This window comes from Onychostruthus taczanowskii, unplaced genomic scaffold (assembly GCF_017590055.1).
Source record: "Onychostruthus taczanowskii isolate IOZ18803 unplaced genomic scaffold, ASM1759005v1 scaffold53, whole genome shotgun sequence".
NCBI classification, from domain to species: domain Eukaryota; kingdom Metazoa; phylum Chordata; class Aves; order Passeriformes; family Passeridae; genus Onychostruthus; species Onychostruthus taczanowskii.
This window is the reverse complement of record NW_024502902.1, coordinates 3,541,442-3,566,978: the sequence shown is the minus strand read 5'-3', so window position 1 is coordinate 3,566,978 and position 25,537 is coordinate 3,541,442. Positions and strand designations below refer to the sequence as shown.

Genomic DNA, 25,537 nt, shown 5'->3' with positions numbered 1-25,537 from the left:
AAGCACAGGTTTTTTTATTGTTCAGCTTATCAAGGAAAAAAAACCTTCACTGATTCCCTTTTTTTCCTTCTTTTTTTTTTTCCTAATGTATGCATAAAAATCATATGAGGTTGACTGTGCACTATGCCACCTGAAATAGTGGAAGAGGAAAACTTAACATGTAGTGAATCCCTATAGGAGATGGGTGGCTGAAGCAGTTGGAAGCAAGGATTTGTGTGATCAACTGCCTCTCTGGAGGCTCTTTTTTCTGGATGTATTTCTCTACAATAGAGTCTTGTGCAGATTTTCTGCTATCTAGTAAGGACTGATGTTACATTAAAGACTTTCCCATGAAGGGTCCTAATGGAAAACCAACACTTCTCTATCAAGATACCCTTGCTCAATAAGGCATATACCTCTTTGTCAAGGGCAACTGGAATTGATTGACTTTTCCAAAACTGTGAAGGGAGGGGGAATGGTCTGATGGATCAGCTACAGGCAATCAAACCTCGATGTGTGGAGACACAAAGTTCCTCAGCATATTTTCCTTGGAAACACAGTTTAAAATGTATTGAAGCAATGACCATATGACATAAATAAGAGAGGGTTTCCTCCAGAGACATGATAATGGTATTATGCCCAGACCCCACCTGGCACATGTAAATTATGCTTGCTCTCAGTGCAGTTTTTGAACTTGATTGCCCAAGATGTTGAGCTACTGAGAATGTGGTGCTTTTTATCTCCTTCACACTGATATTGTTAGGAATTGCGCCATTCGTAATGTGAGAAGCCAAACAAAACCACACTGTCAGCAACACAGTGTTCTTGTCTTTACCTTCCTGTCCCCATAATGGTGGCTGAGACAGGTAAACTCTGCAGTCAGTGTTGTTGTTCAGTGTTAAAGTGACAGGTAAAAGTGTGATGATGGAGGTTTGGTTAAAGGTGTTGTTTGGTCCAGATTCGTTTCAGGTGCAGTAAAAGTTTTAAAAATACTCAAGACTGAGGCATGTACTTATGCACAAGACTTTTTGCCCTCACACTGCTTTCATTAGGGAAGAGGAGTGCTGCTGAAACTGCTCATTTTCAGTTGTGAGTCCACTGACAGTCTCTGCAAAATGGCAAAGGTGAACGGGGGAACAGACACAGAAGGAGCGTGAAGAGCAAAAGCATTGTGTGGTGTCAAATAACCCCAAAATTCATCAGCTCATCACATTTCTTAGGCTGGGGACACCCCTTCCCTTTGCTGGCTCAGTGGGACCAGGGTGCCAGGCTAACTGGGATGCCTTGCAAACTGCCCAGCTCGCCAGACTGAGCTCACTGGAAGGCTCAGCAGATCCATCTCGGCGTTCTGTCCCCGTGGCCCTCTGGACTGGAGCAGTGGAAAGGGCACAGAACCAGCAGGAGATGAAGGCATGAGGGCAGAGATGCCCTGGCGGCCACTAAAGTTCGCTTCCTGACAGGATACACAGTGAAGGTCTCTAGAAGCTGTGCAGGTTATTTCTGGTACTTTCCAAATAATGTTGTTTTAACTATAACCTTTGCATTGAGTTTCCTGCCAATCGTATGCGTGCGCTTCTCAAAACTACGCTGTTGTTCTACATCTGCACTTATTTTCCCCTTAAACTGTGGTTCTACTCCGAAAAATGTCTGTAAAAATGGCCTTGTGGGAAACCACTGCTCAGTGTATAAGTGAGGTCTTTATTTAATTTGTTCACATTACAAGCCTGTAAGAGGTTTTGCTTTGTATCAAATCAGCAGACTTGGGCTGATGTGAGCGAGATTTTTTTTCCCTCCTGTTCCATGATTCCTAGAGATATCGCTGCTACAGACTAAACACTGCCCTCAGGTTAATCTCCATCACTGTGTTTAAATGGAGAGGTGTTTAAGCAATAGAGTTTAAGATCTGGAATCGGGTACCACAATGGAGTAACAATGCTGGGCAGGAAGTACTAAGCCTACCTATAGAGCAGATGATATTCCTGCATTTCTTTCCTTGCAAATTCTGCCCTATAGAATTTCCTGATAGACATGCCTGATAAAGGCAGTAGACATCAAATGTACACGAATACACAAAATGTTCAAAAGTAGGGATTCCCTAGCCCTGTAGGCTATAGAAGAACATGGACAAAAGTGGTAGGAGGCTGAGACATTCACAGGTACCTTCACTCGAGGCAAGTCAGAGGCCAGAGGTGGGAGGTGATGGAGGAGGTGTTCACTTTCACTCCTTGACAGTGATGGTCACAGCCCTAGAGAAGTGGGGGGAAAAGTGTGGGAGGGAGAGCATGCTACTTTCAAGCAGTTTCACTCTTAGCTTGCCTGGCTGTGAACACACTGCTATGATCTCATGAGGAGGAGCATGGGACAGTCACGAGATGCTCCTGCATGGGACCTGAGCCCTGGCTCCTCATCATGTTTGGGTTGAACTAGACAGTGTCAGGGCTTTAGCTAGAGGGCCTGGAGCCCAGCAGCAGAGTCAAGCTTTAAGAGAGCTCCTAGGAGTGGATCCCTGTCTCCCTGATGAGTGCTCGTGGTGCCACAAGGGCTGTTAAGACCCAGAGTCCCTCCCTAGAGACTCTCAAGGAAGACCTGGGCTGTCACCCTGGGCCTGGCTTAGCAACATGAAGGAAGGGCATTGCCTACAGCCTTGTCTGAGCCTGGGGACATGGTGTCTGAGGCCCAGCAGGCATCTGAGCCACAGCAGTGTGGCAAGTGATCTCTGTCAGCTTAATCATGGTGCCTGTGCATGCAGATGGTCATATTCTGGCACACTGTGATGGAAAATTCAGGAGTGGGAACTGGAAGGAAGGTACGTAACCCATGGGACTATCATCGTGTGTGTACAGCTCTCACATCCTCTCTGAGTCTCAATTTCCACAGCAGAGAAAGGGATGTAAAGGACACCTTCCCATCTTCTTCAAAAACAGATTCATAGACCAGGCTCTTGCATCACACCCAGGGGTCCACTGCCCACGTCTCTAGGGCCATTATTAACTTATAGTATTGAAACATGCCTCTGCAAATCCCTGTGGGTTCTCCTGGCATTGAATACTGACGATGCATGGCTAGACTGCCTACAGAACTTGCCCACAGACCTGTACTGAAGATGGATTGCCTGTGCAAGTGATATGTTCTACAGGAAGGCAGCACTGGACTCAGAGAACAGCCTTACACCAAGTCTATGCCCAAGCAAGGTAATGAGCTGAATGCTGGCTGATTTGCTATTCAGCATCAGTGGCTGCTCTTGTCCTTGAGGGAAATCATTACCTTATTACCTGGGCAGTTTTGGAGAGATAAAACCCTGCTCTGTTTTTCAGCCTGTCAATGTGTTACATCTCTCTCTGTTTAAACTTAGAGGGTACAAATACTTGACAAGCCTAATATGAAGCAATGGCAGCTTCCAGACCTAATAAATTGAGAAGAATTTAGGGATTTATTTGTACATTCAAAATTGCTTGAAGGCAAGACACGATACTGTAAGGAGATTCTTGTGAATAAACCCTCAGGTATTTAGATTATCAAGGCTTGTTTCCAGTTTAATCACATTTCCCTTCCTTCTCTAGAGGAAAGAAAAATCATTACAGCCACCACCACCATTCTGCTCAGAGCTCTCCTTGTTCCTTCGTTTTCTTCATCTCTTTGCCTCAGCAGCTTCTAGAAAGGGAGTTAATTAGATTGTTGATTTTGTTTGAAAATATGGTTGGTGATGTCATGCTTATCCAAGGGCCAACCTCCTACTCCCCCTTAAGCCCTTCTGGGGGTTACTGATTTGTGACTGCAATAATTATTAACTTTCATGTCATTAAAATGCCTGAACAGAAATTACTTGTTTGGAGGCAGCTTCCTGTCTCCTTACAGCTCACTGCTCAGAAACTGCATTCCTCTTTCTCCCCTGGGCTCAGCCTGAAGAGCTATTTTCCCTCTGCTCTGTGGTTTCCTGGGTTCAGCTCTCCCTTCATTTGCGCTCTAACGTTGCTGCTCCCCACCTTGGGAGGCAGAAGGTCTGATGAGAAAGGCCACAGGCAATTTTCTTGGGTGTAAGGAGTGGAAGGGAAGAGTGGTGCTCAGGTGGACCACCTGACCCAAGGACTTGAGGGCACTTCACTCCTTCAAGGGATGTAGCACTACCTGGTGAAACAGCTCAGAACACAGAGCCCCCCAGCCCTCCTGAGAGCACACCTCTGCCAGGGTTTTACCTCTGGGATTGCTCCTCTGAGGATTTTCCTCCTATGGAGCACTCCTCTGAGGTTAACTGCCTGCAGGAGAGCGGCTCTGTGCCTCCATGAGGCTGCACACAATCAAAAACACTGTTTTTGATGGCTATGGGTAGGCAAGGCTGCATGTTAGTGGAGACTACTAACAAGATCCTGGAGAACATTGCAAGACCACCACTTGGAGTCAAAACTCGCACTGTGGACACTACTGTTTTCCTCCCTGTAGTCTCTGAGGAACCCGTAGATGCTCCTTGAGAGATCCAACCCAGAGCCCTGTCCATGTGGTACCTGTCAAGTTCGTTGCCATAACACAAAACCCAAGCTGCAGCTCACCTCATCTGCTCCATAGGTTGTGCTCCTATTTGGGAAATTGGATGTCTCAGGGAAAATGGGACTTCACTGAGAGAAAGACACACAGGGTTACACTTTCCTCCTCTTCTCTTCCTGACTGACACACATGGGCAGGGGGGAAATGTCATTTTGTGCATCACCGTTCCCTGTTGCTCTGGTAGCTCCCACATGAGAGGCAGAAAAGGGCACAGAGCATGAAGCAGCTCAGAATTTCACCCTCCCTCTCCCTGCAGTTGCAAAGAGCAGTTTCACGGGGCTGGGAGGGTTATTTTAGGCAGGTGCTGTGCCCTGCAGCTGGAGCAGCCTGTGGGGAAGGTCCGTGGGGGCACTGCCCTGGGCTCGCACCTGAGCACACATTCGTGCACACAAACATACACACACAGAGAGCACAGTTCAGGCCCAGTGGGGAAGCATGGGGGGCATCAAGCTCTTGGCTCCACTTGAATGCTTACCCTGGAAACAGGCCAAGGACAGCACATGTGCACAGGCACCAGAGTCCCTTCTCTTAGCCACGGTCTAAGCCTAGGTGAGGCTTTCATTCTAATAGGAAACATGTACTGCTGCTTTTATGTTTCAAGGACGAGAGCGTCACTACATTTCTCCAGTGCGGACCTTCCGTGCACCACAAAAGATCCCCCCCTTTCTTGCTACTTTCCCCACCCTCTTTGCAGGCAGCAGGTTCCTTCATCAGAGATGCTCAGTGTTCAGAGGGAAGGTGGCTGATGGAAAGGACTGCTCAGGGTTTTTATCCTTTTGGCCTTGGAAATGATGTGGACAGGCTGGTGCAGCATCTCTCCCTCCTTCCCCCTCCCCTGCCTCAGCCCCCCTGGTGGAGGAGGGACGAGCGTGGGCGGTGGAAGGAGTTGTGGTCCCCAGATGTGTGAATTCTTGTCGAGTAGAAATAGTGCACCACGGACAGACCGCAGCTCAGCCGAGAGCCATCGCTCCGGGCTTTCGTCACTGACCTTTTCCTCTCGCCCTTCTCTGTCCTCACCTGCCCTCCCACTGCTCCCCCTGCACTTTGCACTCTGAGAGCTCTCTGCACAGTGCCTTGAAATGGTGAGGAGGACTGGCATAGGAACGTAAAGGAGGAGGAGGGAGTGAAAAAAACTCTCTTTACTGGCAGTAAAGAGAAGGCTATGCATCCATCCCTCTCCATTTCCTTTGGGCTCAGGTTGCCATCCTGCAGGACAAGAGAGTCGTGGGCTGAGCCAACTCACCACTGTCCCTGCCTGCTCTACCCATTGAGCTGTTCTGCCTCCACAGCTGGCAGGATTGGGGATGAGGGAGGAGAAGGAAGCCTGTCTGAGGGTCAGGGGAGTGCTTCCGTATCTGCCATATATAATGAACAAATAGAATTAAAGAAAAAAATTAAAATCATGTGGTACAGCTATCAAAGCCGTCAAAATTCTCTTGGACTAAAACAATGCCACCAGCACATCACACATACAAAAGAGGGAGTTGGGGCAAAGCAAGGGCTTGAGAGGTGTTTTGAATTGTGTGTGGAATAGTAATCTTGTGGACCCTTGGCCCTAAAGATCTCTTGAATTTCTGGCTGTGGCTGCAGGTGACAGGGCTTTTTTTGCCAGGAATGTGCTTTCTAGTGATCTGCCCCATTCCACTACTTCAAGGAAAGAACTAAGGGCATGTGGGGAGAAAAATAGTGTCTGTAGGGGTGAATGTGAGAATGCCACAAACCCAGAAAAGCATGTGTGCTTTCAGAACGCAATCTGTGCAAACAGAATGCTGTGACCATCAGGCATCCTGTGGAAGATGCTTGCACTAGGGTATTGTTGTGTCAAACGCCTAGAAGGTGATCAGGGCTTCAGAGCAGGGGATCAGAACAGTGAAAATTATGCCTGCAGAGTGTGGGTCAGTTAGACAAGAGATCTATTGTCTTCCTTCTTCCCCGTGGATCATTTTTTCCTCTGGCTATTTTGAAGCATTGCATCTGCCCTCGGTGGCACCTGTGAGGCTTGGGCACATCTGCCCCCTCAGGGTGCACTGCAGCTCACACCGGCAGGGGAGGCAGCTCTGCACTTCTCCATCCTCACCCACACTGGCAAAAGTGTGTTAAAATAAATCAAGAAAGAACACAGACTCCTGCCTCCAACTCACCCAGGGCTCTATTTACAACCTGCCCAGGTAGATGGGGAGTTCCCTACTCCTTAGCCTCTCCAAGCTCTGCATCCTGCTCCCTTCCTATTTTAGCTGTTGCAAAGAGAGATTGGGAAAAGTGTGAAGTTTTGCAATAATTCACAGGTCATTTGTGAGTTAAGTGACACAAACTCAAGAGACTGGATGGTCTGTGGAATGAGAAACTGTTGGAAGCCTTTGATTTAAACCTTCTGCCCTGGCTCTCACTGTGGTATAACTGCAAGGCAAGAGATCACAGAGAGCTTGTGGGTGAAGGAGAAGGTAGTTCATTAGATGAGGGAGCTGTGCTTGTACCAAAGAGGTCTGGAGCCTCAGCACCCTCTGCCCACCTCCTGATAGCATCTTCAGAGCGAGCCAGGCTTGCAAAGAGCAACGGTTTCCGTTGTCAGGAAGGTGAGAGATGTCCATATGAGGTTGGTATGTGTGTTGGCATGTGTGGGTGGCACAGCAGAGTGTGCACTGAGCTGGCCTCCTGGCGGGACTGGGCAAGTGTCAGCTTTGCCCCTGTGGTCAGAGAAGGGCCACGCCGCACAATGCAGCGGAACAACTGCCCTCAAATGCAGCTGTGCCCCACCACCCACATAGCCTTGAGCAGGGCCCACCTCCAACCCTTCAAATCCTGTGGTAGCTCCCAGCCAGCAATGGGAGAGGGAAGTTGAGAGAAAGGAGGTCTGGGCAGGCTGAATCCACTGCTGGTATCTGGCTGCAGTGTGCCAGATGGAGGAGGTGGCAGCTTTGCTCGTGGCACTGGGCGATGCTGCCTGCGGTGTTGCATCACCCCCTCTCCCTCTCTGGACCCTGGGAGATAAACAAGGCTGAGGTGTGAGTGAAGCAGGTTGTCTGGGTGGTTTGGGAGAGGAGGAAGGACAGCAGGCTGCAGCAGAGGGGAAACTTGCTCCAGTACAGCGTGGCAGCCCCTGAAGAGTACACTGATGTGGGGCAGACCTTGCACCATAGCTGGCAGCTGAGCCAAGGCCAGAGACAGTTCCTGTGACTGTCCCTCCTGTGACAAAGGCTGTGAAGCAGCCAGGTCCTGCTTCCTTGTGTCCCTGCTCTCCCTGGTGCTTTGGATGCAAGCACATCCACCTGTGCCCACCTGCAGGGTTCAAGGCCTCCTTCATACTTTTCTTGCCCTGCTTCTCTCTTGCCCTTTCCCACAGCTATCACAGGGCAAGGAGCTATTGCAGGGCTGTCAGCTTCTCCTGACTTGTCCCTGGCATGTGCTTCCTTTCCCAGGGACAACACCATGTCCTGGACTTCACGTCCTTTCTGCCACTCCCTTCCTTTCATACCTGCAAGACCAGGGACTGCAGGAAGGCAGTTTTCAGCACAGCCCTGTGGCAGATGCCTTGAGCTAACTTCAGAAGTATCCACAGAGCCTTTTGCAGCAGAGTTTGGATCACTCTTTCAGGGGAAACTATAGGCACAGCTCCAGGGGTAGTGCTGTAGCTGCACATCCCAGGGCACTTGCTTTGTCCAGGAGAGAGATACTGGCTGTCACCAACCCCTGAATCACATTCCACAGGGCAGCTCCATTGCATGGAAAAAACCACAGACCTGGGGTGAATGAATGAATGAATGAATGGTCTCATGGCCTTCTGGGCATGGGTGCACTTGCTGGCAGGGCAGCAGGGCTGATCTGACCCATTCTAGACCTTGTTTCTTCAAAGCTCTGCAGGGTCCATCTTGCCTGAGCTGAGCCTCACCTGCAGCAACTCCTTGGTCAGGCATTCATGGTGAGATGGGTGGCACCAGCTACAGTCCTGCCTGTCACCGTGCATCTTAGCCCCAAGGGATTTGGCTGAGGAGACTCTTCAGGTGCTAGGCTGAATCATAGAAAACTTTTCTTGAAGATATGGCTCCACATTTCCTGTCCCCTCTCTCTCCCCCCCTCTCTCCTTTCCTCACCTTTTGTAAGTGTGACAAAGTCACTTCCAATCTGCCAGCATCTCACCTCAAGGAACAGGAGCATGCATAAACACAACCACTACACTTCCTGAGGACACATTTTTATCTGCTTCCTCAGAAGTAAATAAAAAATAGGAAGAAGCCTGGGCTCTGACCTGACAGAGTATTGCATTCACTAGGATATATATAGCCCTTGCTCTGGGCCTGTCACAGGACCAAAGAGGCCTGTAGGGATGTGTATGTATTCCACCCGTTGCCAAATGAAGTGTCTGGTACACATCAAACCACAGGAGAAACTATGTGAAGGCAAATTAAACTCAAAACAGCAGGTCCTATATGGGCACCTCATCTTGTTCTTTTGCCAGTCCTTCTACCTCAGCAGGGGTCCCCTCAGTCCAAAGATGATAAACAAAACTCCATGTACCTCTTTGACTTGGATTGAGACCCCAAAAGGCATCTCCCTGTCCTTAGGAATCTATCCTTCTAGATCTTTCACTCAAGCTTACAAGTCTCCAGTCCCTGCTCATGTCTTCCCTTCTCCCTCAACTTCATGAGCAATTGCCACTTGTCCTTCCACCTCTGACCTGAAGCTCAGGCCTTTCTCATCACACACAGGTCTTCCAAATATGCATGTCCAGCTTAACTCTGGAACTCCCACTCATTCCAATATTAGGAAGCACAAGTGTCCAGTCAACAGTTTACTATCCCTCCTACACTGTACTTCCTGGCCTTCAGCTCCTGGCAGAGAAAAGAGAAATGTCATAGGGAAAACAGTGCTTACCAAGTACTTGATAGAAGAATGTGCTAAAAAATTTCATAAGATAAAGGGATCTGATCTCCCTCAAGAGACCTCCAACATTAACTCAGCCTTCCTCCACATAAACAAGTACTTGAAGCCTGCTCCTACAACGCATTGTATTGTCCTGGGAGTTTTTTTGTAATCCCCAAAGAATCGTTTTTTGAATTTGCTGAAAGCTTTTCCAGCAAAAGGGAGAGGGTTGTCATAATTAGAAGTGTTCAAGCAGTTAGTATTTTAAGGTAATGGTTCTTTGCAAAGGAAGCAGACACAAGGTTGCCAAAGATTACCTAGGGAAGTTTCAGAGCTGAGTTAAATTTTGTACCTGTCAATTTCAGGCCAGTGTCTTTTCCATCACATCATTCAGCAATAACCAGAGCTAGAAGGAATAGGTTGGGAGAGAAAAACAGATTTAAGTGCAAAACAACCAAGGAAAAAAGTTTAATACCACTGAAAAAATATATATATACAAAAGTTCTTGGAGTTTGTTTGGTTTTGTTACATAAAGCACCATTAATTCCAGAGTACATCGCAACTCAGCCTACTACACTTTCCAGAAAGCACCCAATACTCCTGAAATCTGATTTAGCACCAAGGGAATGCCATCTTGTTTAGCACCAGAAGCCTGTTAAACACACCCTTTGGTCCCCCTGCCCTCCTTTCTCATGTGCATCAGGCACCCTCTGGCTGCTTATGGATAGCACAGGAGACCTGTCACCAGCATTCAATCACCAACTAGGAAAGGAGAAAGAAGGAAGCTTGTTCATGGAGATATTCAGTGTTAGAGAGGCTTGCTTCTCTTCAGGGGGGCATGGGGCACTATACACTGTAAATTACTATATTTGAATTTGCAGCCTGTTGAAGATGAGAGAAAGGGATTCGGTCCCGAGCATCACTTCCAGCTTTCTGCTTCCTCTGCTGTCTGAAATCCTGCCTCTGAGCAATTCCACACACTTGACCTGCTATGGGAGAGGAAGAAACCCACAGTCTCCTTTAGTTTCCACAATGCCTTCCTCACATGTTTCCCTGTGAAAAAATCAGCCTTGCCTTAGTGAAGCTTTGCTTTTATACCCATTGCCTCATTAACAGTGGTGGGGAGGATCCAGAGCAAAGTTCCTGAAACTCTCTGCAGTCTGTACAGCTTTCTTAGAAAAGCACAGACAGTAAGTAAACAGGACAAGAGAGAAAATGCCCTGCAATTTTTTCAAGGTCAGTTTTAATATTTAGCCTTGGTCTCTGTTCCTTTGCTATCTCGGGCTGTGTGTACCAGACATAATCTTGTATAATGATGCACATTTCTTCTGGGAGAGCCCTGGTAGTCCCAGGTGCTATAGGCAGAGACCATGGCTCATCAATGAGACAGCAGAACCCAGGTAAGTCCGGAGATTTCATGACCAGTGATGAGCAGAGGAGAAATACCCGTGTCTCTCCTGCTTGTCCTGCCCTGAGACTCAAAAAGGAGACAAGTCCTGGCACTGCTGTTTATGGGAGCATCACAACATGTGGAAGTAGGTTTCCTAAAGTGCTGAGCCAGCCTCACCTGCTCCCCCAGGACTGCAGCATCCCCCGCAGAGGGATGCAAGTGGGAGCAGTGTGAGACCAATACAAATAGTACTAGAAAACCCTACCACTGGCATTCCTTTCTCACTGCGACATCTCCAACCTGACAAAAAGAGCGAGGGTTTGTTTTAGCTACATGCTTTCCTCAGTTACTGTGATGAGATTGCCAGAAAAGGGCATGGAGCATATGACAGGGAAGCTTTTAACCCTTGGGCAAGGTGCTGTTGTCTCACCTCTATCTCTATTCCATCACAGAGGCAAAGACATGGCAGTCTATCCACCTTTGGAATTGATTGAACTGCAATTGCCCCCACAGCCTCAAGCTCAGGCCCTGAAACAGTGATCCTTCTGTACCAGCATGGGAGAACCACCTTCAGGAGGACAATGAAATGGCACCTCTGCCAAAGGGAAGCAGATTTGGGTTCGCTCTCTGGACTAGCTTCCCATAGCTGACAAGCCAAGACTGAGTAGCACTCTGGGGGAGGTGTGGGAGGGGGTTTTCAAGGTTTTCTCTCTCTGTCTCTAGTTCTGTACTGGTGATCCCTAGTGGGAACAGAATGGTTGCCTCTACTAAATCATGGGCAGACACCCATGGAGGGTCTGGCCAGGTGTCTGGCCCTTCATCTCTTTGAAGAGCTAGAGCTGGCACAGAGGAGGACAATCCCACCAGGTCTAGGTTTGACGACCAGCCTGGACTCTGTGAACAGAAGAGTGCCTATGGAAAGCCGGTTTAGAAGGCCAACAGTTCCCTTTTCGGAAAGACAATCTCCTCTCCCCATGCTCCTACATCTTCCCTGTGCTACAGGAGACCATCAGACCCCAGTTTGCTCTCCAGACTACAGATATCAGAGGTAACATCAAGACCTTGTTTCAGGCTGCAAAACTGGTTTGTCTAGTTGGGATGGAGAGGAGCCAGGATGTACCTCAGCAGTGGGGACTTTGTAGCCCTTTCCACAGGAGTCCTTTGTGTATGAAGCCCCAAGGAGGGACACAGGCCCAGGAGCAGCATTTTGGCTTTCCTCTTGCTCTAGAGCCCTAAATGCCAGCTTGCTGGCAGATCGAGAAGAAGCCAATAACCTAAGTTGGGGTTATGAGGTGAGGGGCAAGAGGTGGTGCCATGATGTAAAGTGGACAGATACAGGTCTGGCTACAGGAGAGCGTGAGGTGGGAGCCAGTGTGGCAAGTTTCACACTCGGTGCCTGAGATTTGACAGGCCCATTTCCAAGTGAATTGCAGTGGTTACGGGCAGTAAAGAGAGAGAGAGAGGGAGAGACAGAGACAGAGAGAGAGAGAGAGGGAGAGGAATAAGGAAAAGGCCTAAGAGGCCCTAAGGACGAGGAATTATTCAATACTGGGCTTGACCAAATACCCACTGAAGGTGATGTACACATCAACATCATCACTGTAAATGGCATTCTCCCTCTCCCGCTTGTAGAGCCTCACCCAGATCTCATCATTTTCCTGCAGCTCCAGCATGAGGCTCTGGCTCTGCATGATGCTGCGGTCACTGGGTTGGGCATACAGGATGACCGCTTCTTCTTCGTTGTGCATGATATGCATGTAGGTCTCCTTGAAGTTCCAGGTGTGGACATTGAGGCTGAAATAGTAAAGTCCACCCACCGAGCAGTAGAACTTGCCGTTGAACATGTCGAAGTGGCTGTAGAGGTTGACGAAGACGGTGTCAAAGATCAAGACCTGGAAGCCCTCGCTGCTGTGCAGCGCTTTCTTGCGACCGACGGAGAATGCAGCGTACTGATGCTTGCAGGGGTCTCCTGCTGTGCCCATCTGTCCTTTACTGCCTTTCTGGCCCTGGGCACCCCGCTCGCCTCGTGGTCCTTCTTTGCCCCATTTCCCTGGCATCCCAGGCTCTCCCCGGTCTCCTTTCTCTCCTACAGGAGGAAGCAGAGGACACGACTCCTGTGTGATACCAGAAGATGTGGAAGTGGTGGTGAGAAAGACCAATGAGGAGACAGAGAATTGCACTAGAATGGGGCAATGCCAGAAGAAGGAACACTTCTGAGGGCGACAGTACCACTAGTCTTCAAGGGAAAGGAGCTAGCAGAACTCTGGGAGTGACTGGAGTCTCTTCCCCGATGAATCCCCTGCTCACCAAATGATGTGACTCTGCTGGAGGCACCAGGACATCTCCCTGGGAGACTTCAGCCTCAGAGGGAACCCAGCAGTCCAAAGTACCACTGGGGCTCTTGACCTCTTCTTCCTCCCCCACATTCCTTTACCTCTAGCACAGCCTTGCCCTCTCACACACCTCTCCTATGACCCAGTTATCCACAGAGGATGCACACTGGTCTTGCTGTAGGCTGGAGGAGGGGAGGAACTGCTAACACCTGTGCGGGAATATGATTAGGGAGGGACAATGGGGTGGGTCAGAGGGAAAAGATCCAAGCTTGACTGGGTAGATGGAGCACTGCAACTTAGAGGGATGGTGCTTTCACAATACTGGCATGCTTTGAGCATCTTGCGTAATTAATATGCAGTTCTAACATGGACTGTGTGCACTGCCCATCAGACACTTGAGCAGGCATCAATAGAGAGACTTGCACCAGAATGTACTTTGTGTATACAGAGAAGAAATGGGACTCAGAGCAGCCTCCAGCTCTAAGTGACAGCATTCAAAATCTGTATCTTTTTCTTTTTCTCCTCTCCATCCCCTGCATGGTATTGAAGGTCCTCCTATGACACCCCACTCTAGTCTAGGCCTCTATCTGCCCTTCTGGGCTTTGATGGATTGCAGCTACTTCCAGGCAGGGCAGGGAAGGGAGAGCATCCCCCCAGTTAACCCAGACAAACCACAGAGCTACAAGAAGTGTGTGGCAGCATCCAGCTGGGAACAGGCTTTTGCCCACAGCAAAGGCTAAAAGGGGAGTCCTGAAGGGAGGAGCTGATCTAAAATAGGGAACCCTTTCCCATTAGCCAAGCCAGCCACTGCAGCGTGGAATGAACTGAGGGTCACTGCAAGTTTAACTTGGAGGAACTTGCAAATAACTGCTGCCTCCCTTTGCCCTCCTCCTGCTCCCAAAAGCACATGGCCCAGGGAGCTGGAGAAGGTTTCCCCACAAGCTCCCTGGGTGCCAATGCCCTCCAAACATACTTATTTTGCAGTTGATAAGGAGTGTTCCTTCCCTCAGGCACTACAGGACTCTGTAAGTCTGAGACAAGGAATGTGTCCTCCCAGCTTGGCAAGAGGCTGTCCTGTGTTAGCAAGGAGGAAGAGTTAGCAGCAGGCAGCATCTTGAGACACAGAGATCACAGCAGAGAGAGCACCGACTTCTGTCCCCCCAGGCTACTCCTCATCACAGCACAAAACACCTAAACCCTGGGCACAGTGCGTGTGGTCTGTTAGCACATCCAGCATGCCAGCAATCCAGCTGTGACCTCCACTGCAATGCCATCAGTCCCTGAGCCAGCCTTGGCATCCCGGGGCAAAGACTTACCCTTCAGAATGGTGATGTTGATATAGGGACGGACCTCTGGCACTGGGTAGGGAAAGTGGTGATGGCTGGGAGGGACTGGTGGGGTATCTGTGGAAGAGTCCAGTGAGTCACAACAGCGCTTGCAAGCACCAGGGCCTGGTTCTGTGAGGCTGGGTTCATCAGCAGGTGCCCCAAACACAACAAGAGGGAGAAAAAGGAAGGTCAGGGATGTGCGCAGGTAGGTTATGTCCATGGTGACCTGGGAAGATAGGAGCAAGTGCCAAGAGTGAGGTATAAGAGGGAGGACATAAGGGATGGAACAGAGATATGATAAAACCACTTTCTGTGGCTGGAGCCAGGGGTGGGATGAAATGGCATTGCCCTGTGGAGGGAGCTTACATGCTTATTCAAGGCTGCAATCCTCTGGCCCAAGAGGATGCCCCACGCCCTTCTGCCAGGGCAATGGACACTCGGTGCTGACCCTGGGACAAGGCTTGATGCTGACTAGACAAACCATTAAAGCCACTAGTATATTCAGTCCCCAGGATGGGAGACAGGAAGGAAACATAATCATAAATTAAGATTGAAAAAGACCTCTAGGGTCATTGAGTCCAACCTCAACAGCTCTTCAGCAAAAGCATGCTCTGGTAGGCTGCTCAATCTGTGGGAAGTGCTGTAAAAAAGTTCTCCAGCCCTCTTACCACTGCATATCAATTCTTTATAGGAATCTAACCCCAAAATCCCCATGTCCCAGCAGAGATGCCTCTTCTCCCGTGGGCTGGGAACTTAACTTCAGCCCCTTCCTTTTCCCCACCAAATCCCCCCGCCCCGCCGGCTCGGTGCCTCCCACCCGTGCCCAGTGTGTTCCCAGGCGAACCCCAGCACCTTCCCAAGGGCACGGCCGGCTCCGCAGGGCAGCCTTTGGGCGGACCACAGGGCAGCTGCTCCGCTGCCGGGGACGTGAAGCTCTGCAGCTTGCAGAGAAGTATGCTTACGAAAGACAGACACGCCAAGCAGCTGAGAAAGCCCCTCGGGCAGCCTGCGCCCCGTCCCGCTGCCTGCCCCCCGGCGCAGCGCAGCCGCTCACCCCGGGGACCGAAGGCTGTCCCCTCCGCGTCCCAGCCCCGGCTCGCCGGCTCCCCTGTGCCTGCAGGGCAGGCCCCCGCGCCCATGGCTTTAAGGAAGCCGGCTCTTGGCACAGGCACTGCTCAGCGCTGGCTGGGTGCGCAAGCTAGGCTTGGACCGGCTCCCTCCCCTCTCCTCTCCCTCCTTCTCCCTCCCTGGTTTTGGGTGCTCTCCATCCTAAACCGGCTTGGGTTTCAGCGTCTTTTTAACTCTTTCCTAGGAAGCGCCTTTTTCTTGTACGCGTTGTTGGTTTGGTTTTATTATCCGCCTTTTCACTTCCAGCCAGCAAAAAACGAAGGCAGCACGGACTGTGCCCTGTGCAAGGGGTGGACAGCAGCCGGGCTGTCCCACCCTTGTCGTCTCAGAATGCACAAGGTAAGGTGCATCGGTGCAAGAGACAGGCTTTCCTTCAGGCAGGGTGCTTCAGAATTCTGCCCTCAGTCCTTTGCCTTAGTCCCTTGTCTCAGTCCTTTGCCTTAGTCCCTTGTCCCAGGGCCATGCTTGGCCAGGCTCTCTCCCCAGCTGTGCCTGACCCACTCATAGTCCCCAAACTTCATCTTTCATTCTCTCCTGCATTGTTTTTTCTGCACATCACTGTGGCCTCTTGCCCCAGGCATGATATTTCTAGCAGAAGCAGCTGCCAACTGGGAGAGGCATCCGTTTTTTCCCTCTCTGGTCATCCCCTCTGCCTGGGCAGAGCCCCAAGCCTTGTGCTCCAGCACGTGTCATCCCCCGGTCATGTCCCCTGTTTAGGTCCCAGGCTGAGTCTTTTGGACGGGAGGGGTGTGCCTGGTCTGAAGCAGAGCCTGGCTGCTGGGAGTTTCCTGCCAGCAAAACTGGGGATCTGGAAACAAACCCTGGCTGTGACCATTGTCCCCAGCTTGGCGCCAAGCTGACAAGCTTGTGCCTTTGGGGTAAGCACAATGTGGATGCACCAGAACATTGGAATGAAGGGCATTTTGGAGGGGAGAAGAATGCAGGGTTGGAGAGATGGGAGATTTTTCTCACACTGCAGAGTCTGTTGGGAAGAGGATTAGAGGGTTTTATCCTGCACCAAAACTGACCTGGGAATTTATACCCTGGGTATGTGTGGGGTGCGGGGGTGCGTGCACATACGGATCTTTGGGAAGCAGAAGGAAGGAGGGACAATATCTCTGCTCTGCAGGGGTCAGAAATGCCCAGTCAGCACTGTGCCTCCTGCAGTTTCCAAGAGGAGCTGCAGAAGGCTCCAAGGCTTCTGAGGGGAATCAGGTTTTGAGTGTGTCTACGTGTGCTGGGACTTTTTTCCCCCTGTTTCCCTTCTCCCATTTGTTTGGTTTAGGAATGGGAGGCCCCGCTTCCCAGAGAGTGGCTGGCGTTTGGCAGGACCCCAGAACCACTGGAGAAGCAAGCGGAAAACTCTGGGAAAATATGCACTGTGAGCTGAGGGGGGAAGGGAGGAATGGGGGCTGGGAGGCCTGCAGATATTCTCAGGCTGCCTGTCAGCCTGGAGCTCAATGAACATGGAGTGAACATGCCTTCCAGCTGGGGCAGGAAGAGGACGGAGAAATGCACTGCTGAGTGCATGAGCTCCTCCCTGGGCTCCAGCACTGACATGCAATAATATCCACTACAAGTTACCCACGTTTGCCCGTGCCTCAGTTTCCCCTTTTGGGAAATGGGGGGGGGGGAAGGTTAGGGCAATACTTCTTGCTAATGGAGCCTTACCAGCTGACAGAAGAGGGGTCTTGTGATGTGTTGTGTTGTCTACTCCTGGCTGCTGCTGGTGGGAATTTTGGCAGCTGACAGTACTATTAAAGGCAAGAAAATTTTTTGGGGTGCATGAAAACTTGGAGACTGATACAGAAGACAAAGTTCCTCTCTGTCCCAAAAAAGCTTCTGCAGTGCCTCCCTCAGGTTTTCCTGCCTGGCTTACTTCCAAACATGACATTACCTCCTTGGGGTTCTTGGCTTTATGCCTGGCCTCTTCCACCTTTCCAAGGGAAACAGGTAGCAGGGAGGCCATTGTCCTCATTTCCGTCCCACATTTCCATCTGCACTCCTGAGCTGCTCACAGCCAAGCAGATGTTCTTCGTGGGGGACCTCATCAGCTGGGGCCTTTGCCCGTGTCTCATCTGACTGCAAGAACATCTCACAGTGGGGAGCGAGCAGGACTTTGATTTAATGTCTCATCTGGGCTGAATGGGGACCTGCCAGGAGCCAGCTAACAAAGATGTGCTCTGGTGGCATTGCCCAGCTGGGCAGAAGTTTATGCCAGTAAAGACACTTTTGCTAGGGTAATATTGCCCTGCTCCCTGAAGGGAACAGTGTGTACCAGTGATATTTTGCCAGGGCTGTTACATTTACAGGAGATTTTGAGAATTCTATCCAGTAACCCTGTGCCAGCCATGCTTTAAAGTGCTGTCCAAGCCTCAGGGCACCTTGTGTGCCCAACAACCTTCGCTCTCCCTCATCACACACTTTGCCTTGGAGGCAGCCCAGGCAAGCACTGTCCAGATTATATTGCAACAATCCCTGCTCTCAAGCAGCTGTTTCCTCCTCCATTTCCTCCCTTTTCCTATACCCACCACAACACTGGCAAAGTAGGGGGACAAAGACTGTCTCTACCTCAGTGGCTGCATCCATCCTATTACCCACCTCTGCCACAGGTATGGAGAAGAAAATTGATGCTTTCTCTCCTCTCTAGCCCCTGTGTACAGCTCAGTTCCCCTGTGGCACATGTGGACCATCCACCCTCTTGCACATGCACACACACACACACTTGCCCTTCGCAGCTCCTCCCTCACCAAACCTCCAGAGTGAAGGAGTATCATTTGCACCAACAGGCAGAGCCACTTCTCTTCCCCTTGCTGACTGCTTCTCCTCCACCACAGCTGCCTTTCCTTCCCCGTGCTCCCCACTCGTCTGCCCCTAATCTTCAAGAGCGTGGCAAGCCAGGAGGGGAAGCGGAGCAGCTCTTACCTCCGCTCCCCTCCGCAGGGTCCCGCGCGGAGTTATCTGTATCCTGTATCCTCAGCTGCTCCTGGTTAGCAGCGCGGGAGGGAGGGCCGGCGGGGCCCAGCTGACTCCAGCCAGATGCTCGCCAAGTGCTCTTATGTAATTACTGTCTTTTCCATCCTGCCTCCAAGGCCTTTGTGAGTGCCTCCCCTCCTCCTCTGGCCTGTGTCAGGCTTGGCTCTCCCTCCCTCTCTCCCTTCTTCCCTCCTTTTCTCCCTCCCTTCTTCCACCCGCCCTGCACAGCATCACAATTTGCTCAGCTACACAGCTGATTCCTTCTGGAAGCACAGTTCAGGCTTCTGGCTACTGCTGTTACTACCCTTGGAGAGAGAGCTCACATGTGTTTCAAGCACTGGGAAGGGATCAGCAGCACTGCTCTGCACTTGCCTCCTCTCCATCACAGTCTGGCTGCTCCTGGGTGCCTTTGCCTTGCCCTTCCATAGTGCCTGTAAATGGGGAGGGGTACACCTGAGACATTAAAAGGTGGCAATGTGGTTTTTTGTTTCAGTAATTTGTGGTGCCCTCAGATTATCCTGTAACAGCAGCTGTCACTCTGCTGTACCAGGATTGCTGATCATCTCTGGCCAGGCAGCAGAAGAGGCTGGGAAGAATAGATGACCTTTAAAGGTCCTTTCAAGCCCAAACCATTCTGTGATTCTATGATTACATGAATCTTTTCCAGCCTGTGGACTCCATGTCTGTGCACAAGGCTTGTGCAACAGCCAGCCCTTGTTACTCAAGAGCACCAGCATGGTTCAAAATTACTGGCTCAGAATACTTTCTATGTCTCTAAGGATGGGCAGACCTATTAGATGTCAGCTGCATGGCTACATTTCTCTTTAGACTTCTGCCCGTGCGGGGCCTGGACCAAGCAGAAATGACACGTTCCCTGGCTTTATGCAGGCTGCTGCTGAGTTTGAAGGCACTTCTGCCAGCAGGGATTTCTGCTGTGTGCTGCTTGGCGGCCTGGCCTGTCTCACACAGAGATCAAGGCCTGGCAAAGACACTGCTTTTTTTTTCTTTTTTTTTTCTGTGCATTGCTGAAATGCCACGTGGCTGAGGAGCAGCTGGAAGAGCCGTTCACCTGCACTCACTGCTTGAGCAAAGCTGTTGCTAGACCTGGCAGCCTCCAATACTGAGCATGAAAGTGTGAGCTTGTCTTCTACTTCCCAGTGCTCCCACAGCCAGTCCTTGTGTGACACAGCTGAGCAGGGAGGGAACCCGACAGTAGCTCACAAGCTGCATCAGCTGGAGATGCCTCACAGCATCGCCCAGGCTGCCCCTCTCCCCATCAGCAGCTTTTCCAACTTGAGTGTCCCATCTCTTCCCCTCACCTTGTGACTCTGCCTGTGAGACCAAAGAACTGTGCTGGTATCCACCCCAAGCTCTGGCATATGACTGCAAGGACTATCCCTACTGCAACCAGGAAGAGTTTGCTGCCTTGTGAACATCTAGATCCAGCAGCTTGGTTGGGTGGGACATAGCAGGTGACACAGTAGTCTGAACAAGTTCTTAAAAATAACCTTCAGGCAAGCCTGTTGCCTTCTGTTTCTCTGAATCTGCATGCACCTGAAGGCCCCCTCCTCCCATCCACTCTTGCGTAGACCCAGAAAATGTTACTCCTTTGCCATCCTCTCCTACGCCCCCTCCTAGACCTGCCCGTATCACTTATCAACAGTAGATCACTACTCAGGGCATATCAGCTCTCACAAGGAGTGCTGAGAAAGGTGCACAGTGGTTGGGGTGAGAAAACTTTCTTCAGAGACACTCATGAGCTTTCTCACCAAAGAAGCAAAAACTTTGTGGAGGGGGGATGGGGTGGTGGGGCATGAGTGGACAGGCAGATGGGCAAGGAAGCTGGGGTTTAAGAGATCACAAACTCTTGGATCTGTGAGGGGTTCTTTCCACTATGGGAACCAGACATGACATGACAGAATTATAGGATGACAGGGTGGTTTGGGTTGGAAAAGACCTTCAAGATAATCTAATTCCAAGCCCCCTGCCATGGGCAGGGAGGGACATGTTCAAGTAGATCAGCTTGCTCAAAGTCTGGCCTTGAATGCTGCCAGGGGTGGGGCAGCCACAGTGTCTTTGGGCAACCTGTGCCAGTGCCTCACCACCCTCACAGTGAACAATTTCTCCCTCATATCTAATCTAACCCTGACTTCCTTCATTTTAAAGCCATTCCCCTTTGTCCTATCACTACATGCCCTTGTGAAAAGTCCCTGTAGTCTCCTGTTAGGTACTGGAACGGACTATACAATCTTCATGGAGCCTTCTCTTCTCCAGGCTAACAACCGCAATTCCCTCAACTTGTCTTCATAGGACAGATGCTCCAGCCCTCTGATTATCTTCATCATTGTCATCTTGGATGTGCTCCAACAGGTCCATGTCCTTCATATATTGGGGGTCCCAGACCTAGATGCAGCACTCCAGATGGAGTCTCACCAGAGAGGATTACAGGGGCAGGATCACCTCCCTCGACCTGCTGGCCACGTTTCTTTTGATGCAGCCCAGGACACAAGCATCTCTCTGTGCTGCGATGTGCACCTCTCATGCCTGCACAGGTCCCTCTGGATGTCTGACACGCGTGGGGTTAGCACGGAGAGGCTCCAGTGCCGCTGGGCAGCACAGTGAGAAGGGCAGGAGCCCCGTGAGAAGGGCAGGAGCCGGTGAGAAGGGCAGGAGCGCGGCCGCGATCCCCGGCTGGCCGCTGCCGGCCGGTGTCCGATCCCCCTCTGCAGGACACGCCGCGCAGCGCCCGCATCCCCGCGTCCCCCGCCTCCCCGCATTCCCGCCCCGCATCCCCGCATCCCCGCCCCGCATCCCCCGCGCCGCTCGGCGCCACCCCCGCGCTGCCTCTCCCGCCCCGCTGCGTGTCCCTGCAGGTGTCCCGTGTTCCCGAGGGCAGGGCAGCGCCGGGATGGGCTCTCGCGTCCCTTCCGCCCGCAGCTCCGCAGCCGCTCCGGCTCCGGAGCACCGCGGGGAGCCGCGGCGGGGCACTGCCTCCCCGGGCACCGTTTGCCAGACGAGGCATCCGTATTCCCGTGCCCCGCGGCCCTGTTTGTCATGGAGAGAAGGCTGCTGTGCTGCAGCCCAGGCACGTGTCCTTGGCCGGCTGCACTGACGCACTGGGTATGCGCGTGTGTCCGTGTGTGCATGACGTGCTGAGTGTGAGATCTGCGTGGTGTGTGGCGTTTGCATAGTTTATGCTTGGGAAGGCAAAGAACAGCAATTTTTCATGAGCAAATATTTGCATATTTTCCACTCGTTCGAGCAGATAAAGCATTTCAATTCTGTGTCGGATCCTCAGAGCATCTTCTTTTTAAAGGTGTTTCCCCTTTTTGTATTCCCCTTGTCTCTTTTCTCTAGAGACTACTCCATTACAACAATGCTTCCTGCCCCCTCCACACACCCCCTTGTTCCACAGCCCTGTACAACAGCAGAAAGCAGAACATGGCCTGGACAGTTTTGCTGTTGCCTGATCTGAGCTGCTGTGATTCCCTGCTGATGACAAATACAGCGGCTCCCTAACAACAGCTTCAAATGACATTACGCGTGGGCTGTGTTGGTAACAGCCTGGAAACACACCCTCGGCTCTCCATACTGAGCTCCTCTGCCATCACCATTCACCACCCTTCCAGTTTTCCTCCCGAAGATCCACTGCAGGGCAGAAAGGTCACACTGAGTGGGTCAGCAGCTGCTCCAGACCAGTGTGTGGGTGTGTGTGGGTGTGTGCAGAGCCCTTGGCAAGGTGCAGCTGCCATCTCCCAGCCTGAGCCTGTGTGCATTAAGGTGGATGTGCCATGCTCTTGGCATTCATGCTTAGGCTGAGCAGTACACGCAGGTCTGGGTGCGTGGGCACCTGTGTGGGTGGCCCCGTAAGGTCTCATGCACACACATACATGTTCTTGGATCTGTGCATGGCATGAATATGTCTGTGTGTTTATACACATCCACACACACACATGCAATCATGCAATAAACACTCATTTGCATGCATGCATGCACAGCACACACAAATGCCTCTCTCTGTCTGCTCTTGTGCCCTCTGACGTGTGTGCACAAACTCTCTGACAGAATGGGTTCCCCGTATCTCTATCACCCCATCTGTAATCACACGTTTGCTGGGAAGAGGATTGCACAATGCTGCTGAAATCATTGCAGCCCTTTCTAGTCTTGCAGCTCTGATCACTACGTGACAAGAATGAAACCTTTTGTGCAGCACGGGGCTTGATGGAGCCCTTATCTCTGTGTCTCTGCACCCAGAATAGAAAAGCTCTTTTCCATAGCTGACTGGAGCAAATCCCCCCTGAACACATCCAGACTTTCATTTAGCCACTGCACATGGTCCCCATGGCCTCTGGGTGCCAGAGTCAACCACAGCATTGTTAAGGAGAGGGAGAGGGATCACAAGGGCAGTCAGATTAATGCCATTACCACAGACAACTCTGGGGATTCACCAACAGGCAGAGAGTGCTGAGGAAAGAGCAGGGGTCAGGAGGCAGTAGCCTTCTGATCATCATTCCAAATGCCTGTTCCTATGAAAACCAGCCTTTAAATCAGTGGTGGTAGTTTGAAGAATTTTGTGGCATTTGTTTTCTCCTCATGAATTTTGGACAAGCAATACCTTTTCCTTCCCCTCCCCCAGTCTTATTTTCTGTTCATCTTCATTTTTTATTTCCCCAGTTTGTCACTGCAAAACAGGATACAGCCTAGGGGGGTGAAGAAAACACAAGACAGAAAAATGTGATGCTTGTGTCTCTTTTCTTTTAAACACCTATTTAATATAAAGGTCTCAATTTTTTTTTTCTTTTTTTTATTTTTTTTTTCCAGATCCCTCTGGAACACATTTTGTTTGCCCCAGCAGGCTGCCCTGCAGAGCTGCCTTGGTGGGAGCTCAGATTCCATGTGTCAAAATGATGTCTCCTTGGCACACTTGCTTGGTGCTGGCATTGCAGTGCTTGGGCTCTTAAGGAATGTTAGTATTTTAAGAAGCCAAGCAGTCGAAGGAGTTTCTTGAATGGTGATTTGCAGCAGATGGAGCTGCAAAGGCGTTGTGAAATGAAGTCTCAGCTCAGTTTGGTGGTGAAGGAGACTGTCTCTGTTAAGTGTGTTGACAGCTGGGGAACTCCCCCCATCTCCCCATGGCAGCTGGATTGCCACTCCATGGATAAGGAAACCCATCCTCTATCTGCCCCCCATCGTCCTGAGCTGCTTCCTGCAAGGTCCTTGATCACAGTCACCTGCCTTCTTCAGTGCCTGGTCATCAACCACAAGCAGTGCTACAAGCTCCTCAGATATTACAATCTCTTCTCTGTCCTGCAGGGATTGCTCTGCCCAGGGAGTCCAGCATTGACCTGGCTCTGCTCTCCTCAGCAAGAGGAGCAACACAGACCGGAGTCTGAAGTGCTGTGCTGTCCATCTATCTGACCATTTGGTAGCCAGCCCTTTTAATCTTTCCACCAGTTCTTGCCCCTTATAGAGGCAGTCCATCCTTATTCTGCCAGGATTTCTTGGTTGTGTTTCTTCGAGTGGTTGTTGCAGGAGCTCCCTAAGAACCTAAAATAGAGGCTTTTTTTAGTCCAGCAAACTATATCCCATGCCCATGAATAGTTTGGCTGCTTTTCTGACTGGGGCCCACAGTGCGGGAAGCTGATGCCTTGACTGAAGGAAAAAAAAGATGTAAAGACATAGCAGAAGAGAGAAACTGGCTACCAAGCTCTTTCCTTTCCCCATGAGCTGAGCCTGCACCCCTGGGTGTCTGACTGCCCTTGCTCAGGGAAGCGCTGTAAGGGCAGCTGAGCAGCTCCTGAGTGGTCTGGCTGGCAGCTCAGCTCCCGAGGCTGAGCCTCCAGGCATGGACAGCTTGGCACCAGTGTCTCAGGAAGAGACACTTAAAGAGGAAACATGAGGATGTAGGATTTCAGGGGGACAATCTTTGTCGTGGCGGTGATGGCAGTACCAGTGGCTGAGAGCACAGCTGAATGTGTTTTGGTTGGTTGTGTCTGCAGTCCCTGCCTACCCTTCCTCTGCTCTCTAACCTGGCTAGGAGATGTCTGTTCACCTGACAGCCTGTGACAGTCCTTTTCCAAAGTCGGGTGTCCTGCACTGCAGTTCTGAGGCCTGCCAGGCCATCTCATCTTCTCACATTGCCTTTATGTGACCTTGACTCTTGCTTCCTCATAAAGTGGTTCTGTTCCCGTGATCCTTAGCTGCTGCAGCTTGTCCTGCTTCCCAGTCCAGGACTTTTGGCTTCTGTCCCAGCACATCCAACCCCAAGCCACCCCCTCCCTTCTCTTACCTTTTCTCAAGTGACCTGTGAGACATCTTTCCATTACCCAGCCAGCTCCCATAATTGACCCTCACAAGTCACCTCCTGCAACATCTTTTAACCTCAGGAGGCATGTTTCCTTCTGGTGGGTCCCTCCTTCCCATTTCTCAAAACTGTTTGTAGAGAAAACTGCGCAAAGGGCTGTGGTATGAGGGTCATTTCAGTGGCTGTAACTTAGCAATAGCATTCACAGAGAAGTTAAAAGTGTGGGGACAGTCATTTTAGCAGAGCTGCAGGAATGAAGCCAAAGTAGAGAGGGAGATCTTCATCCCACGCACCCTTGTACAGTGCTGCTCCTCTAGCCTGCACACTCAATGGGCCCATCCACAACTTCCTTCCAACAACCAGGGTGCAGGAGCAAGCACTCATCCAACTGCACAGCAGCCACACTTGCTCTCCAACTCTTATCCAAGCACTCACATCTGCACTTAAACATCCTGCAATTACATAAACACACTTTATGTTAGTACACTTACACACATGCACACCCCCTTAGGCACCCCTGCACACATGTGCACCGCCCAGCAATGAGCATCAGTGCCCAAGACTGGCACCAGCCTCCCACCAGCCTTGGTCACCAATCCTCTTCAGCCATCACCATACAGGTACAGTCCAGGGAACAAAGTTTTGCCTACACCTACCTTTGTGCACATGCAGACACATCATTTGCTCACCATTCTGGGCCAAA

General features: G+C 50.9%; 1 protein-coding gene across 4 annotated transcripts; it reads right to left on the bottom strand.

Moving 5' to 3' along the window:
• Window positions 1–12,052: 12,052 nt before the first annotated feature.
• Window positions 12,053–18,543, bottom strand: C1QTNF6 (C1q and TNF related 6). 4 transcript variants are annotated; one of them, XM_041416794.1, is made up of 4 exons: window positions 18,480–18,498; window positions 17,226–17,308; window positions 14,415–14,652; window positions 12,053–12,851 (listed from the first exon to the last, which is right to left on the bottom strand). In XM_041416794.1, exons 3-4 carry the CDS (start codon window positions 14,644–14,646, stop codon window positions 12,304–12,306), a joined length of 780 nt encoding a protein of 259 aa, XP_041272728.1. In that variant the 5' UTR covers window positions 14,647–14,652; window positions 17,226–17,308; window positions 18,480–18,498; the 3' UTR covers window positions 12,053–12,303. The 4 variants fall into 4 exon arrangements, with proteins under 4 accessions (XP_041272728.1, XP_041272727.1, XP_041272729.1 ...); XM_041416793.1 differs by lacking the exon at window positions 17,226–17,308 and having other exon boundaries at window positions 18,480–18,543; XM_041416795.1 differs by lacking the exons at window positions 17,226–17,308; window positions 18,480–18,498 and adding an exon at window positions 15,481–15,502.
• Between the last annotated feature and the right edge of the window lie 6,994 nt (window positions 18,544–25,537).

Excerpts from the sequence above, each read along its gene's own strand:
- C1QTNF6 (XM_041416793.1), bottom strand. The coding sequence starts at position 14,646 with ATGGACATAACCTACCTGCGCACATCCCTGACCTTCCTTTTTCTCCCT. Across the intron at positions 12,852-14,414 it reads CAACATCACCATTCTGAAGG|GAGAGAAAGGAGACCGGGGA; the intron begins GTAAGTCTTTGC and ends TTCCTCCTGTAG.